At 45.6% G+C, this 18,618-nt stretch overlaps 1 protein-coding gene across 3 annotated transcripts in view; it reads left to right on the plus strand.

Annotated features, from left to right (window-relative positions):
• PRDM2 (PR/SET domain 2) overlaps nucleotides 1-18,618 on the plus strand; it is a 434,311-nt gene that overhangs the window by 241,180 nt on the left and 174,513 nt on the right. For 2 of the 3 annotated variants that reach the window (XM_086921861.1, XM_086921862.1), the window contains one exon: nucleotides 6,670-6,796. The exons of the other annotated variant lie outside the window; for it this stretch is intronic. In XM_086921861.1, coding sequence (XP_086777987.1) covers nucleotides 6,670-6,796 — 127 coding nt within the window. The remainder of the gene's footprint in view (nucleotides 1-6,669; nucleotides 6,797-18,618) is intronic. 3 annotated transcript variants of the gene reach the window in all.

Here is an 18,618-nt window from a genome sequence, read left to right on the forward strand (position 1 = left end):
AGCACACCCCTCGCAGCCCTCACAGAGTCTCTTGCGCTAGCAAAAGCGCTGGAAAAGCGCTGGAAAAGCGCTGGAATCCCCGTCGTCCTTCCCTGGAATCTGCACACCGTGAGTGGCACCCGCGGAGCGGGGGCCGCGATAGTATTAATAATGTCCAGGTGGGGGGGGGGGGGCGGGACGCCGAGGGAAGAGGCAGCAGCTGGGGAGCAGAGAGCCTGCTGGTCCTCGCAGTCCCTCGGCGTCTGGTACAATCAGAGTCCTTTTCCCCTCAGCAGCTCACCCCTCGCAGCACTCACAGAGTCTCTTGCGCTAGCAAAAGCGCTGGAGAAGCGCTGGAATCCCCGTCGTCCTTCCCTGGAATCTGCACACCGTGAGTGGCACCCGCGGAGCGGGGGCCGCGATAAGTATTAATAATGTCCAGGTGGGGGGGTGGGGGGGCGGGGACGCCGAGGGAAGAGGCATCAGCTGGGGAGCAGAGAGCCTGCTGGTCCTCGCAGTCCCTCGGCGTCTGGTACAATCAGAGTCCTTTTCCCCTCAGCAGCACACCCCTCGCAGCCCTCACAGAGTCTCTTGCGCTAGCAAAAGCGCTGGAAAAGCGCTGGAATCCCCGTCGTCCTTCCCTGGAATCTGCACACCGTGAGTGGCACCCGCGGAGCGGGGGCCGCGATAAGTATTAATAATGTCCAGGTGGGGGGGGGGGGGCGGGGACGCCGAGGGAAGAGGCAGCAGCTGGGGAGCAGAGAGCCTGCTGGTCCTCGCAGTCCCTCGGCGTCTGGTACAATCAGAGTCCTTTTCCCCTCAGCAGCACACCCCTCGCAGCCCTCACAGAGTCTCTTGCGCTAGCAAAAGCGCTGGAAAAGCGCTGGAATCCCCGTCGTCCTTCCCTGGAATCTGCACACCGTGAGATGTCAAGACCATCTTGGAAGACAGACACCATCAGTGTCAAGAGTCAAAGTCAAAATCACCTTTGACATTAAAACATAACACATCTTCTGATTCTGTGAACTTACGACCTAAGAAATGAAAACAAAAACGGTTTGAGAAATCTTCTTAATAAAGTTTATTGATTCCTTGGGCACCTCCAGGTTGGGACATATTTCAACTCGAAAACATCGTTCTGGGGATGTATCCTTGACTCAGTGCCAGAAAATGGGGTTCCTCCAGGTTGTTCCAGATCTCTTTGGTGGATACCATATATACCAATGCACTTTTATTCGTCCTCCTATATGTGCAGTTTCTGACAGGGCGCTACGTTTGATCTCTGTGTGATACCAGCATTACCTCTAACATTACCGTTGAGGATTTCATTGATACAAGCTTTGCCCATTCCACGTTGTCAAGCCCAGAGGGCTGACCAAGCTAAGCATCCCTAGGCCAACGCTACATTGTCACAGCATCACAACTTTCGAAATGCTACAGCAGTGTCCCCCAAAAGGGTTGCTTCTTCCATTGGTTCCCAACGTTCTTCCTTCTGCCATTAAGAAATACTTAATGCCTGCTTTAATCGAATCCGCATCCTCTTATGATGTGCAGAACATGGTCATCTGCTTCCACATTCTGATCATAGGCAGGCACTGTTATTGTCTCAGCAATCTGAGAATGCATTTACCAGCACGGTTTGTGCTATACCACCAAACAAGGAGAGTAGAGATCTGTAGTCTGTGGGTCCCAAACCTCGTGGAGCATCAGAAACTTTGCTAATGGCGGTCAGTGCGGAACATCTGTGAATTTGGCTATGACTGTCAATACTTCAACTTGCTAGGACATTCTCACCGGGTACTCTGTTGTCCATGAAAAGATTTAATGAGGACTTAGATAGAGAAAAAACCCTTCAATTACATTTTTACATTTCAGTGATTGTTTCTTGTCTCGAACCTGGTTATAAATGTTGCTGCTGACTTTTCAGTCTTAAATGCTCATGGATACAATTTCAGAAATTTCCTACGGATGCCACTGTGTTTCAACCGGAGGGACCTGAATCTAGACACCCAAAACAAAGTGCTCAGTTGGTGGTAGAAACATTCAAGGCTGTGGGTCTGCAAAATAAGAATTGCACAAATTATATTGCAAGTTCACATAAGAGCTGTACCACCAGCAAAGATCGCAGGACCCTTAATAACAGCAACAAGGCACATTTTGCCACAAAAAACAACCAAACATAAGGGGCTCAACAGCATTTCACTATAACAGAGAAACCCAATTATAATCCCAAACCAGTGATGCTTTAGTTTCCCATCTTCCTGTGCACTCGAGTGAGAGTAAGCATTGGATATCCTCAGAATAGGCTTAGTCTGGCCCTGACTGTTAGCTCTAAGTCATACCATCACAGTCGTGCACAGATCTGACCGTGTTGAAACAGGCTTTAAGTAAATTCTTCCATGAATGGGTAGTGCATGAAGAACTATTGTACAGCAATTTCCAGGATTGGAGTGGTCTGCTAATAAACTCACTCATAAATATAAAGAACAAAAGTTGGCCCTACTTCATGTATAGATACTTTTAACCTGAATCTAAAAGCTATGCCTTTTGAACAGAAGGTCATATAAATGTATTACAGTGCCGCGCCCCAATTCTACAGATTAAGCTAGTCATCAACCTGGGACAGTCCATCTCCAAAGTGATTCAGCTTGCACAGGAATGGCTTTGAAATTAATGGTTTCTAGATCTCCAAGTATTTTAGAGATCCTACAAGGAACTGCAGGTTGTCTGATTTCCGCTCCTTGATTTTCAAACCCAGAGACCACCCGAAAGCTTAGTGGCTTGGTTCCTGAACTCCTCTCTTATGAACATCTAAATCTACAGCAAGACTGTATGAACAACATAAATGGTCCCATATGCTTTCACATGGAAGATGTTTTGCATTTGGCGTTTTCATAAAATTATCATTTCTACCAAATCACAGTGTCGGCACGTAATCCGATTTGTGCAATTCCATTTTTTCTTTAGATCCAGAGCCCTCAGTGTTTCTGCTTCTGCCTTTCTTCTGCAAATCCCTTTGTTTGGAAAGCGATGTACCAGAGAAGGAGTGGTTCAGCAGTTTTTCGTATCAGGCTTCAGACCACGCAAAAAGTTTTTAATAGAGATAATTCATCTCTTTACACATTCCTTTCGGATCCCACATGTGGGTGAAACTATTCAGTTTATCATTTCAGTGAGGATTTCCATGATGGAGAACCAGGGTTACAAGTAAATAACTTTTTTCTCTTATTTGGTCACATCAACTCTTAGAAAAGAGTTAGAGAATAAACTGAAAATGTGAACATATTTTATTGTGCAATTTGACGAGAAATAAAAAATGAAGTTCTCGACTTCATGTAAGTACATAGCCTTCTGGAACAGCACTTGATATCCACAGGTGTTTTTAGAACTAAAGGACACACCAGCAACAGAAGATTAAAAAAGCCCTTTGTCATACCATTCCATGAGGCAAGTGTATGTAAGCTGACAATGAAGTAATAACTCACATAACTCACGAGAGGAGGTGATATGTGCTAGTTAGTGGTTGCGTAGTACTTTCACATATCAAACTGCAATATGTAATCCTACGCTAGTTGTATTGCACATCTGTTACTGCACCGACCTAGGAAAAGTGAGATAATCCATTAAAATCAGCAAAATGTACTCCGGCTGTGTGAGAAAGAAGACCATTGTTGTTATTGATTGTGTAAATTTACACTTGTATATTGCACAACCTGCCATTAGTATGTAATTTCAACTTATTTCGCGAGTCTGTGGTATGACTCTCAAAAGCTTCCCATCACAGAAAGAGTCTGATTCAGTTTTGTGGATGTGTGTCATTTTTAATGAGTTATGTTTCTTGGTGAATGAAACCAGAGGGGAGCGCTGCAGCAAACTGTTTATGTATTTCCTTGGTAGGTACAGGTTCCATTGCCTGGAAAACCTTTGTATATGGTAAGTAAAGTTGTGGTTGGTAGCAAATGCAACTGCATGCCTTAAGAGACAACTAATTGCATACTGGGCAGTATTATGATCATATTCAGACTTTTCTCTTAATATGAGTTCTGTTGTAAGATTTTGTGTAGTTTGTTTTGGTGTGCATTGCTTTTGTAAGCATGGTGAAAAGCCCACGACATGACCTCTCTTCTCTGTCGGGTGTTGGTGTGTAATGTGCTGTCTAATGCTTACGGTTGAGGTTGTGTGTGTGTTGTGTAATTTCTAATGCATATGTTTGTTGCCTTCTGTAAACTGCTGATAGTTTAGGAGGAAGTTATCTGGACTGTCAAGAATAGCAAAAATAAGACTGACTTCTGAATTGCTAGCTTTTGGAACAACTGATAAATTTTGCTCAATCGGTCCATATTGCTTCATGTGTGATACGATAATCGGACCAATGACCTTTGTTAGATGCTGGATTAATATTTGAGTGACAAACCAGTGTCTATGAAGAAAATGAACTGTTAAACAATATGGCCCATAAAAGCAGTATATGGCTGATATGCGGTTATGGAAATAAATTATACTGGTAAAATGGACTTCTCAGAGGCACTTCCTGAGTTTTTATTCCATGCAAAGAAATATTGATTTGTTCGGTAGTTTGTTTATGGATAGGATAACTGGAATAAGAGTACTATTAAACTAGATATTTATTTTGCCTAACTGAGCTTTGTATGGTTGTTAAATGAATCAATTTTAATGACCGATATCCTGAAGTTGTAGAATGTTTATTTAGGCTATGTAAATGTTTGATTGCATTTGTTTTTTTGTTGTTTTATTTGTTTATGGCATTCTTGTTCAAATAAAGAACAGCATGGCGGACATAGTATGTCTTTATGTTGTAAAATGTATTTTGGATGTATTTTCATATAAGGCTGATCTAGTTATTCTGAGCTCCCAACTCGCAGCTGCGGGAGAATGAATGTTGCCTGGGTGAAATAAGTTAGGTGTAAGGATTGTTTTAAGGGCTATTTCTGGGAAGTAGTGTGTGTGTTTTAGCCGGGTTTGGCCTTAGATCTAGAAATACTAAGTGACTGGTGATATAAAAGGTAGTGCGTGATCTGGGCTCCAACAGACAAGAAATGAAACAGAAGTCAATGAAGATTTGGAAGGTTTCCACCGATCTTAAATGTGACCCCAGAAGAGTAGATAATGGCCCAGAGATTGTTCAAGTCAAGCAAGTCGAGAAGAAGAGTGTGTAGTATTGAAGGATAACACTTGGTAGCTTGGTTGTATGTCGAAGCTTAGTTGACTTCCCACCATCAATTTGACTCTGACTAAAAAACAGATGAGAGCTGGATGTCAGATTGGTCATTGTTGAAAGTATATTAGATTGGTCATCGTTGACAGTATTTCAGGGTTGCCAATATTTGATGCCGCGGGAAGTACAAAAAGCATGAGGGCAGATGAGAGCGGGTTGAGGTAGCAACAGTTGAAGTCTTCAGCTAGTGTTAACTATAGAATATATTTTGTAAAAGCCCTTCTGCTGAAGATTGCTAATATTGTTTTTGAAAAAAAGCAGAGTAGCTATTTGGCCCCCTTGGAAAAGAATGGAAGGATGAAATGGGAAGCCGCTGGAGAGTGTTAGTTTACCTGATGATTTATTGAGCATGTTTAAAACTACCTTGGATTTAAAAACGGAAGCGTGAGAGAAAGTTGGAAATAAAATGATAGCTAGTAGGAACTTGAAAGCAGTAGGCAAAGTTGGTGGCGTTAGATGAGGCAAGGGCCTTCTTTGCTAATTAAGGGTCCAGGTCATGGTAGAGCATTGAATAGGTTGGGCGAGTAGAAAAGCGAAAGGCTCTGCAGTGGAATGTTCTAATTATTTTAATTTTAGAGAAGAATAAATTGGCAAAATAGTCTCTGAACTTTGACAGCTATTAATGGGAAAACAAAAAAAGTTAATGAAAACTTTACCCAGAGGAAGTAATTGTTAACTTTTATTGCTTGAATACCTTCTCTGTGTAAAATGGTTTAGGTTGTTTGGGTTAGACTTTTCCTGCCCACATCGTTATCTTCACATGAATGTTTCATAACTTGAGTTACTGATTGTTTAAACTTCTACGAATTTGTTTACGATTTAAGAATACAAAATGATATCGAGAATGAACGAGTAAACTAAAATAGATCTGGGGAATCTCGGGCGAGTTTATGGAAAGTACGGTTGTCTGTGACTTGAAATACTTTGATTTCTCAACGCTTCAGCCCAGTTGTGTTTCCTTGTTAGTTTCATAGTTGCTTCAAATAGTGGCTTCATGTTACGTATCTCTTTGGCTACCTTAATATTGGTTTGCACAATGCCACGTAATTCCTGTAAATGTTACGAGGCCGATATTTTGCAAGTGCATGTAATAAAAAAAAATGTACGCACAAAGCGTCCCTCCTTGGAACTCTGTTTATCGATCTATGAAAAGTTGCTGCCACCGAGGCCCACTTGTACTTGCATTCCTCCCTCCAGCAGAGGGTTCTGTACAGAGCTGACTGTGCTCCAGATACCGAAGCCAGGGCTGCGCGCACCAGAGCGAAGGGTTAAACAGCCCTTCCTGTTTAGCTAGTCAGTCAGTCAGTTAGGAAATATGTTCTGAGTGCAGAGTACAGCTGTTTGTAATCCTCCAGCAGCTCCACACCCTCTGGCCCTGAGCCTGTTCCCTTCTCCCTTTTCGCTAACAACCTCCCCTCTGATTGGATTTGCATTTGTCTCTCTCTGCCCGTCAGCCAATTGAGCCCGGAGAGGAGCTGTTGGTGTGGTACAATGGGGAAGACAACCCAGAGATAGCAGCTGCTATTGAGGAAGAGCGGGCCAAGCACCGGATCAAGAGGAACTCGCCCAAAGCCAAGAAAGGTACACGGGCACAATAATTAAGGGGGGAGTGGGGGCCGGGTACCCTCAGACCTCACCCGGGGGGTTTCTGTGTCCGCTCGAAGACACGTCAACGCTGGCGTCTCGAGCGAAACTTGCTAACTTGCACAAGAGCCTCCTCTAGAGAACGTGAGGTAATCAGTGCCGCACTCCGCGAGGAGGCTGTGGCGCGTGAGTGTGTCACTGTGACCTTTTCAGCCTGCACTGTCTGCTGCTGCTCCCCAGCGAAGACGTCCGTGGCTTAAAGAGCCAGGCTCTGCCGTGGCGGTCATGTGACGTGCAGCCAGCGCTGCACAGGCGTACCTTTAAACTCGCTGCTGGCACACCTTTCCCACTAATTGTCGTTCTGCGTGTTTTTTCTTCTTTACATTATTAATCGCGCAATTTGGGCGTTAAAGTGCATTTTGTTAAAGCCAGATGGGATTTGAATGAGCGTTGAAAATCTTTTAGCAGTAATATTTGTGTTGTGTGCTAGCTGCACTTCAGAAATGGCGATAGGAATGCTGTGGTTTCCTCGTTGGTGATTTCACATGAAGGATGATGTCTCATGTTACGCTGTGTGGTGTACCCAGTGCTGAACTAGTATATTGCACAAACTCGGGTGCTATTAGAACTGACCTTTTATACTTGGATTTTGCCTGTTTTTGCAAGCAGAAGGTCAAAGTGTGTGCCCTTATTTCGCGTTATTTACATAACATGTTGCTGGAGGTATCTGAAAACACAAGTATTACAATTTTTTTTAATGAGCTACAATTTTAAGCATTTACAACATGTATTTCAGAACAGTTGTCATCACGGAAAGAAAAGCAGAACACACTAGTTAATTATTGTATTTATTTATTCTAGCATTGCAGCATTTATATAGCGCATACTACACCTGTGTGTGTCACTGAAGTTCTTGCCTACGTGGGCCACTGAAGTGCATGCCTACGTGGGCAGCAGCTATTCCATGTAGTTTGTGTTTGGGAGGGTGTTGTCTTTGCATTTAATCTTATGTGGCAAGTGGTTAAAATAGCATTGCCAATTATATGAAATGAAACTACGATGAATATTGACGCAACCAATTATGTTATGTTTGTTTTTTATTAATCCTCTAGCTATCAGGTCACAGCTTTGAATACAGTTGTGGGTAACTCGAGACCTCGTCCTTATGAGGTCGGTACTTTAATTACCATTTATGTAAGTGAGGCATCCCCATGAAACACAACAATTGCAGTAGCCGATACTATAGAGAACAAAATGAGTGTTTTGTGGCTTTTGGTAGTCGGATCAGGATTTGCGGCTGAATATAGTACACAGAAATCTCAATTTGTTACATACCAGGCATCAAAAGCTTATCCAGTCCATATTTAACCTATACATATGATTTGATGTTCTCTGTTTGTAATGGGGGAAAAAAAATCAAAACTACTTGTCTCAGAAAGTAAAGAATAAAATCAAGACTTTGTAGTCTGGTTGAATGTAACAAGGAAAACCCTAGGGCTAGGGACATTGGGAAAGAGTTTACATCTATTTGATCATGGGTTTAGTTGCACAGCTCAAGTCTGTAATAAATGTTTTTTTATTATGTTTTTAAGTCACGCCTCTTTAGAGTGGGAGGAAAAAAGCGGGAGTCTCTAAAGTGGCGCGGACTGAAAAGCATAATAACAAAACATTTCCTAAAGGCCTGGGCTGTGCGACTAAACCTATGAACAAATAGATGTGGACTAGAATCATATGCTTTGTAAGTTTATATATAGATCTATGCCTTAAAGAGTCATAAATCTGTGTTTGGAACGTTTGAACATTCACTGACCAACTCGGCATGCGCATCATAGGCAGCTGGCAATCACTTTTCTCTTGAGAGTTTGGACAGGGTAAACATGAATGGATGCACATTGCAGCGTTACAAAATCAGTTCACAACACTCATTTTCTGACTCACTAATAATGGTTCATAGGAATACATGCCAGTGCTTCGACCTGTAGCCACCTGAACCTTCCTTAAAACTATGGACTTTGAAGGTGTGTGACTAGCACAGTAAACGTAATAGTTTTGTACGTCTTCCTTGTCTAAATTTTACCAGAGCTCCCAAGTCACCCAGTTTAATGCGTTAGGTGCTCATCCAATCCAGGTATCCGTTGCATGCTGAGCTTTGTGGTCTCTCTTGACCGATTATACAATTATGATTAAAGTCACAGAATTCAAAGAAAAGACGTTGGCTGGCTGAGCTACTCATGAATGGAACTACTAACTGCAGACTGGCAAGCTTTTTAAAAAGGCCTATTTGATCTTTTGATGTGTCCCATCTAAGGGTGCTATTGAAACTGTTGATTGTCTTACTCTGGGTTGTTTCCATGATGTGTGACATTGGGTAAACATAAAAAAACACACAAAGTGTCCCAGCACAGATATTGAGCATTCCATTTCGAAAGAGAAACTGTACTGCTTCTGCCTCAAATGAAACCGAGCAGACAATTTGCAAATCAAAGGGAGCTCTGAGAAATGTAATATCATTTACTTTTTAATTTTTTTTAAATAAATGACCAGCTTCTGTGAAGTCAGTTGAATGCTTTGCTGAACAAGGTAACTGCGTAGCTATTTCAAAAACACCACTATGTCCAGTTCTGTACTGTATAGAGCCTAAGCACTATTCTCTTCCCGTTGCTGCTGGTGAGATGAATAGGCTCAGTGTGAGTTTTAGAAGATGTTATCTGCCTGCTGTTCGACTTTAGGGAAGAGGTATTTGGCTAAATCCTTGAGCCTGTACTTATTGTTCGTATCAGTGAAGAAATATTCAAAACAAAAGAGCCCGTAAGGGACCGTCTGGAGTCTCGGATTTCTGAACTTTCTGTGCTGATCTCATGCATGGGCCATAAAGAGCTTGGTCTTCCGCTCATTAATGGCCATATGCATGTGACTGCGTTTGTTGCATGACCTTGAGTCATGTTTCCACCCCAGGCACAAAAGGGTTGGAAGCCTGGATCCTGATCTGACCCACTAAAAGCATTGGATGAAAACATCATCCAGTTATGAATGGTAGGAGAGTGCCAAGGCAACAACCTCCAGAATACGGTCCCCCATGATCGGTGATGTTGAACCTTGGTTCTTGTGTAAGGGGAGAAGAGCTACGGTTCATCAAAGATTCAAAGGCTTTTACCAACAGTTCTGTCTTTGCAAACTATGTGAGGCCTAAGATTTAGTTGGGATCTTATTAATGAGTCTTGTGCATTCTAGAGTTGCGTTATTTGTACTGCGAAGAACTTGACTCTGTGTTGGATCTGCCTGAATTTGGTTGTATAGAATATTCCTTCAAGGGGTGCAATGTAGCACCAGGTTACGGGAGTAGATTGGGACTTATCGTTGAAGACTGTTTGCCGGGTGTACAGCATCTTAAATTTGGCTCTTCGCATTTGACCAGGGGTGGTTATACTCCTTGAGTGAGGCCTTGTTGTGTTTTCAGCTTCCTGGTTCTCTTTTGTGTGCAGTTCATGCATTCCTGTTTTGTGGGTAATCCCATGTGCTTGAAGTTGTGCACCGCTCTTCATTCCCAATTATCTTTTAAGTTCCAATCGTTGCTTCGAGAGCATGAGTTCCTCCTGAATATAGTTGCAGGGAGAACCCAATTGTGCATTCTGTGCTAGGGTCAACAAGAGTTGTGGACCTTTACAAACTGAGGTTTCTTATAATGGTGTACTGTGGTTGGTGTCTCATCCCTATATTGTCTGGGCAAGCAAATGCTAGGGCATTTATTTTTGATTCTTAGATTAAGTACGTTCCATTCTGATAGATATTTCTACCTGCAGAATTCTCACCTTTTGAATATTGCGAGGCACCAGACAAAATACAGAACATTTGGCATCTGTAAGTGGTGCTAACTCCACCTGAAGGCAGTACAGACTGCCGTCACTGGAGCCACGTAGTGCCACCACAGCGTACCTATGTAATTCTCCTTTTTTCATCTCCCTGTGCAGACCCAGAGCTGCCCTATGTGGATAATTCACACTTTAAAACAAATTCTCACCAAACTTCTAAAACTGTCTGTGCAGGGCTTAGGGATATCTAGCTTTAAGACGTCAGTTTCTAAGCCTTGCTGCTCCAGAGATCGATAGATGTTCATTTCTGACCTCAAGGAGGTCTATCTGTGGTTCCTGCGGAGGAAACATGCAGGTAATGCAACAAACGCAGCAGGCCATTAAGGAGCGGCAGACCAAGCTCTTTATGGCTCATGCATGAGATGAGCATTGCAGTTGGCCTCAAGGTTGCATTTCTCAGTTCTCTAAGCAAAAGAAAAACACAAAAATAGGAGATGAAGTGATAAGACCCTGCAGCATTGTTGGAAGCCCCGAAGTAGGTTGACTCCATGCACTTTGCCTCGAGTGGAATCATTTTTGGAGCCAGTGTTTTTAGACTTCACTCTGCTGAAAAGGTCGCTCTGGCAGTGTCGCCAAATGAGATGCCTTCCATGGTGCCCATCCCAGCTACTGCCGGTTTCCCCCTCAGTTGCAGGGCCAGTGTTGATTCTTTTTCAATTATCAGTGCCACACTGAAGCGTTCCCGGCATCTGGAGTTAACCTAGCACAGTTCCTTCACACCATGATAGTTATTCAGGTATGCAGCAATCTTCTCTTGTACACCTCCGAGTCCCCATGAAGCACTTGAGGCTTTGTTTGGGTTTCCGACAATGGGCCCACCCTCTGAACCATTCGTCTTTCTGGCGCTTGCCTTAGCCCTTCTGCGGCTGAGACCCTTGCCAGGACTCCTCTTACGACGACAGCACTGAAGCTGACCCCTTGCTGCCTCTGGCGTCAGAGCCAGTGCCTCCGGAGCATCCTTGGAAGAGCCTGGTAATCTTGTTAGGTCTAGGAGGAATGCCCCAAAGATAGCAAAACAGTCTATTTATAGAGAGGAGTCTCAGTTTGAAACCACTCCGCGCCAGCTTTATTGGCAAACCCCAGACAACATTTTTGGTTCTGACTCGAGCAATATTCAGAAGGCTCCTAACCCCATCCCACGAGGAAGTGGATTTCTACCATGTCTTAAGGAAGGCATCAGAAATGTTGGAGCTGCCCCTGCCAACAGTGGAACCCAGGTAGAACATATTGACAGAGGCCCTAGAACCTATTTTGCCGACCTCAGAACCTTAACTGCCTTCTAACCCAGCACTAGTTCATTCTGTTGAGTCGGCTTGGGAGAAGCCCATCTCCAATCCAGCTGTGAACCGCCTGATTGCTAGAAAATTTAGGCTATGCTCTGAAGATTCAGCCTTTCTCTCTGTCCACCTTTCACTAGAAAGTGTATTGATACAGGTATCATCATGCACAAGCAAAATCTGAGTAGAGAGTTTACAATATTAGAAGCAGTAGGTAAGAAAATGTTCTCAGTGAGAAATTTGTCCTTAGATTGATGAATGCCATTTGCCAGGTATAACTACAATCTGTGGGACCTGGTAGCCATAGTGGTACTGAATTTACCACATCACCTTAGTAGTCTGGGATGTCTGGGACCCTTTCAGGTCAACCCTAAAGGCAGGTTTGGATACTCTGGACTCTGTAGAAGCAATCATGGTTTCTTCAGTAGCTCTGAGAAGGCACGCATGGCTAAAGTCAACAGAACACTGCTGATTCAGCCTTGGAAATGTTCACGGCAGAAGGAGTGACTGGCCAATTTTTAGGGCTTCAATTTCCAGCCTGAGACTGCAAGCAGTATCACACATTTAATGGCTTCTCCTGAGAATGTCTTTCATCAGCATCAGTAGAGGGGCATAATCAAAAGAAAAGGCTGTTTACCCAGCCACCTTCCTACTCCTCCCCCTGTTTTTCTACGCTCACTGCATTAAAAACCTCTAGCTTCTACTTAAAGGAGCACATGCAGCCCGTCGGAAGACAAGGTCTTCCTTTCTGCTGAGCCTGGAAGCCCGTAACATCAGACCAGTGAGTCTTACACATCATAGAAAGGGGAAATATCCTTCTGTTCCAATAGACACCACCCTAGATTCCTCCTGCCAAGTCCCTCCAGTCAGAGGATCATTTTCAGAGCTTGCAGCAAGAGAGGGTAAACCTGTTACTGAACGGCTGAAGTGGAGTTATTCCTAGAGAAATAAAATATGGCAGGGGTGCTAACTCTGTACTCATGATTATTAAGCAGAACAACTATCTTTGTCCGATAGCAAAACGTGAACTTTCAGCATCTCAATGAAAAGTTCAAGATGCTGATACTGGCTTAGGTACTTTGGTACTAGAGGCAGAAGATTGGATAATGTCACTTAACTTCCAGGATGCCTACTTTCACACACAGATCCTGCAATCACAGAGAAGGTACCTGCACTTCATGGTAGGTTCTACTGACTACAATTTCACTGTCCTCCTATTCGGATTAACATAGTCACCTCAAGCCTACATAAGGTTGATGGTGGTGATTGTTGCGTATCTGCACAAGTTGGGGATTGCAGTGTTCCTGTACCTCGACGTTTGACTTCTTAAGAACAGCTTGTCACAGCCGGTGTCAGACTAACTACTGGTTACAGTATCCCTTCTGTTCGAATTGGGATTTTCCATCAAAATGCCCACTTTTTATCTAGAGCCCTCTCAGTGCCTCCTTTTTTATTTGGTAAGTAGTAGGCAGATAGGTAGGGAGTAGGGAAAGAATGCCTTCCTTCTTTCACAAAAGACCCCAGATATTCACAATAGAATGCTGATGTTTTGGAGGGATCTCCGGTTCCACTCCTGATGGTCTTCTCCGGTGGACTTCTTTGCCACCTGTGAGAATGCACACAGCCCATAGTTCTGTGATCTTCAGTATCCGTTCCTAGGAACCCTGGGGGGGACATGTTTCAGTTGAGGTCGAATTTTTCACCTATTAGGATTATTATTATGAAATTGAATTGTAGGGCCCTCAGCTACTGGAGAATTTACTGAACGAAGGAGAAATTAGAGATTGAAAAACCAGGTCTTCAAACTTTTGCAGAATACACCATACACGATTTCATCGCGTAGTGAGATCGGTAGAGTTTTCCACAGGGTTGGTTCTAAATAAGAAATTGGCCAACCAAGAGTGAGAGAGTTTGATTTTTGGAACGATAAACCTGGTCTACTGGGCAGAGCGGTGCTGAACTAAATCTCACAAATATTTCGGGGCCACTCCAGTTTTTATTTTGAACATATAGCACAGGCCTTTACATTTGACTCTGGTTTTCCACCGTCAAACAATGTAAATCGCAAAGGAAACCTAACTATTCATTTCCTCTCTTACCCTTGATGAAGCTATGCCAGGACTCACATGTGTTTCCTCCTTGTTCCCTTGTCTAACTATCCATCCAAGTGGACCCCTTCTTCCACCCAGAGGGGCAGGTGCTGCACCCCAACTTCAGAGGCTCCTCCTACATGCCTGGAAATTGAATGGGGACATCTGAGCTCCTTTCAGCTTTCACTGAAGTGGTTGATATTTTGTTAACTTGATGCCCATCCACAGTCTATCTACTCAGGAGGTTTAATCGCTTTGTCACATAGCGTACAGAGCAAAGTGTGAACCCAATAAAGGCACATTTGTCAGATGTTCTGCACTTTGCCCTTTTGCTATTCCAATAGGGGCGTGCAATGGGCGCATTGCTGCTCTTTCAGTATTTTTATCTGCTTTCCCGATCAACCATCCCAATTTAAATCCCCAATTGTCAACTGGACTCTTTGTTACTCCTCCAATGTATCTAAAAATGTGTATAACTTTTTTGATGGGAGATCCGTTCAAACTCTGCTACAGTTGCCAAGTAAAATGGTTAACTTTTAAGACTCTGTTTGTATGCCTTTCACATGTTACTACCCAGACATTTTGTTAGGTCTCGCCTGTTGTCGATGCGCATGCGCATCGAGCAAAGCGAGACTATTGCGAGTTATCCACACTTTATCTGCACTGCAAGGAATCGTGGCGATTCCTTGCAGTGCCCGTGAGTTTTAAGGTCAATGCGCATGCGCATTAAGCTTATGCGCATGCGCATTGACCTTAAAAGTCACGGGCGCGTGCACGTCCGTCTTTGTTTACCCCTCCGCCCCCTCCCGCCGTGTCGCATTTCTCCTCCCCCTCCCCTCTCTTCCTTCCGTCGTGTCGCCCCTCTCCCCTCTCCGCCCCCTCCCCTGCCCGCCCCCTCCCGCCGTGTCGCATTTCTCCTCCCCCTCCCCTCTCTTCCTTCCGTCCTGCCGTGTCGCACCTCGCCTGCACGTTTTCGGCAAGGAACTTTGCCAGCGCTTGTTTCTCCGTGCAATTAATTAATGTTCTTACTTATAACTGCTGAGTTTTTCCTCTTTCACAAGAAGGCATGGCGAGCATTGTACCGAATCCCGCCCTTGGGTGAATTTAAACCCACTGTGCCAGGAATTGTCTCATAACTAAATCAACGCCCTTATTGAGATAATTAACACGGTGTGCTTGAATTTCCTTTTCAGTTTAAGCATTTGGAGCCGCTCCGTAAACACACCAGAATATTTTTTCCCATTTTATTCCTATTTACGCTACCACAGTTACCGCATTTTGCCTGTTAATGCCCTTAACAACGAGGATGTAAGAAGTAACTTGTGCAACACACAAGAATAACACAGAGGTGCCTTAGTACACTGCTCCTGCACGTTTTCGGCAAGGAACTTTGCCAGCGCTTGTTTCTCCGTGCAATTAGTTAATGTTCTTACTTATAACTGCTGAGTTTTTCCTCTTTCACAAGAAGGCATGGCGAGCATTGTACCGAATCCCGCCCTTGGGTGAATTTAAACCCACTGTGCCAGGAATTGTCTCATAACTAAATCAACGCCCTTATTGAGATAATTAACACGGTGTGCTTGAATTTCCTTTTCAGTTTAAGCATTTGGAGCCGCTCCGTAAACACACCAGAATATTTTTTCCCATTTTATTCCTATTTACGCTACCACAGTTACCGCATTTTGCCTGTTAATGCCCTTAACAACGAGGATGTAAGAAGTAACTTGTGCAACACACAAGAATAACACAGAGGTGCCTTAGTACACTGCTGAGAGAAAAAGGTGTGTGTGGCTTTTTTGTTTCCATTCAAATCATCTGTGTTGGAACTGCTTTTGCAATACAAATGAACTCCGTTTCCTGTACGGTGCCAAAACCCATAAATTTGCTGGATCATTTAGCGCTCAAGTGGGTGACAAATTATACAGATGCGCATTATATTTGCGCTGTGTGCTCAAAGTGTTATTTCACCTAAATTTAACAATCGAGGAAAAAGCAATGTTTTTACACCTTTTATTCCCTCATTACAAGGTTTGGGTCACTGTTCTCACCAGAGAGTAACCGTGGTAACAGGAGTGCCAAACACAGGTCAGCTTAATGTGCTTCCAGTCCCAAATGCACGCTGATGTAAGATAGACTGTAGAACCATTTCCACCATTTTTTTTCTACTAACGCTTATATTCAAATGCACCATTGGCTGATGTTCTCCAGGAGTTGCCACATAAGAATTATAAGAATCAGTGACCAATGAAACGTAATTTTACCCTCAACCCCTCACCCACCCTCAACCCCTCACCCACCCTCAACCCCTCACCCTCACTCACCCTCAACCCCTCACTCACCCTCACTCACCCTCAACCCCTCACTCACCCTCACTCACCCTCACTCACCCTCACTCACCCTCACTCACCCTCACTCACCCTCACTCACCCTCACTCACCCTCAACCCCTCACTCACCCTCACTCACCCTCACCCTCACTCACCCTCAACCCCTCACCCTCACCCACCCTCAACCCCTCACCCACCCTCAACCTCACTCACCCTCAACCCCTCACTCACCCTCACTCACCCTCAACCCCTCACTCACCCTCAACCCCTCACTCACCCTCACCCTCAACCCCTCACTCACCCTCACTCACACTCACTCACACTCACTCACACTCACTCACCCTCAACCCCTCACCCTCACCCACCCTCAACCCCTCACCCACCCTCAACCCCTCACCCTCACTCACCCTCAACCCCTCACTCACCCTCACTCACCCTCAACCCCTCACTCACCCTCACTCACCCTCAACCCCTCACTCACCCTCACTCACCCTCAACCCCTCACTCACCCTCACTCACCCTCACTCACCCTCACCCTCACTCACCCTCAACCCCTCACTCACCCTCACTCACCCTCACCCTCACTCACCCTCACCCTCAACCCCTCACTCACCCTCACTCACCCTCACCCTCACTCACCCTCAACCCCTCACCCTCACCCACCCTCAACCCCTCACCCACCCTCAACCCCTCACCCTCACTCACCCTCAACCCCTCACTCACCCTCAACCCCTCACTCACCCTCACTCACCCTCAACCCCTCACTCACCCTCACTCACCCTCAACTCCTCACCCACCCTCAACCCCTCACCCTCACTCACCCTCAACCCCTCACTCACCCTCACTCACCCTCACCCTCAACCCCTCACTCACCCTCACTCACCCTCACCCTCACTCACCCTCAACCCCTCACCCACCCTCAACCCCTCACCCACCCTCAACCCCTCACCCTCACTCACCCTCAACCCCTCACCCTCACTCACCCTCAACCCCTCACTCACCCTCACTCACCCCCAACCCCTCACCCACCCTCAACCCCTCACCCTCACTCACCCTCAACCCCTCACTCACCCTCACTCACCCTCAACCCCTCACTCACCCTCACTCACCCTCACTCACCCTCACCCTCAACCCCTCACTCACCCTCACTCACCCTCACCCTCACTCACCCTCAACCCCTCACCCTCACCCACCCTCAACCCCTCACCCACCCTCAACCCCTCACTCACCCTCAACCCCTCACTCACCCTCAACCCCTCACTCACCCTCAACTCCTCACCCACCCTCAACCCCTCACCCTCACTCACCCTCAACCCCTCACTCACCCTCACTCACCCTCAACCCCTCACTCACCCTCAACCCCTCACTCACCCTCACCCTCACTCACCCTCACCCTCAACCCCTCACTCCCCCTCACTCACCCTCACCCTCACTCACCCTCAACCCCTCACCCACCCTCAACCCCTCACCCACCCTCAACCCCTCACCCTCACTCACCCTCAACCCCTCACCCTCACTCACCCTCAACCCCTCACTCACCCTCACTCACCCTCAACCCCTCACTCACCCTCAACCCCTCACTCACCCTCACTCACCCTCACCCTCAACCCCTCACTCACCCTCAACCCCTCACACTCACCCACCCTCACTCACCCTCACTCACCCTCACTCACCCTCACTCACCCTCACTCACCCTCACTCACCCTCACTCACCCTCACTCACCCTCACTCACCCTCAACCCCTCACCCTCACTCACCCTCAACCCCTCACCCACCCTCAACCCCTCACCCTCAACCCCTCACTCACCCTCACTCACCCTCACCCTCAACACCTCGGCCTCACCCTCACTCACCCTCAACCACTCACCCTCACTCACCCTCAACCTCACTCACCCTCACCCTCACTCACCCTCACTCTCACTCATCCTCACTCACCCTCACCCACCCTCAACCCCTCACCCTCACTCACCCTCAACCCCTCACCTCACTCACCCTCAACCCCTCACCCACCCTCAACCCCTCACCCTCACTCACCCTCAACCTCATGCTAAAGATTTACAAAAAAACCCATAAACAATTCTAAAAGCACTAACTCTAATGCTGCGAGACCTATTGCATTTCTAATGCTTGTTCTTCAGGAGTACAGTTTCTTTCCAGGGTGGTGACACCCTGCCTGAGGTGTTGAACCCTTTCCATCTTGGGCAGTGCAATATACTTAATACTTTATTCTCTCTGACCCATCCCTCTAAGTAGGAAG

This window comes from Lissotriton vulgaris, chromosome 5 (assembly GCF_964263255.1).
Source record: "Lissotriton vulgaris chromosome 5, aLisVul1.2, whole genome shotgun sequence".
In the NCBI taxonomy this organism is placed as follows: domain Eukaryota; kingdom Metazoa; phylum Chordata; class Amphibia; order Caudata; family Salamandridae; genus Lissotriton; species Lissotriton vulgaris.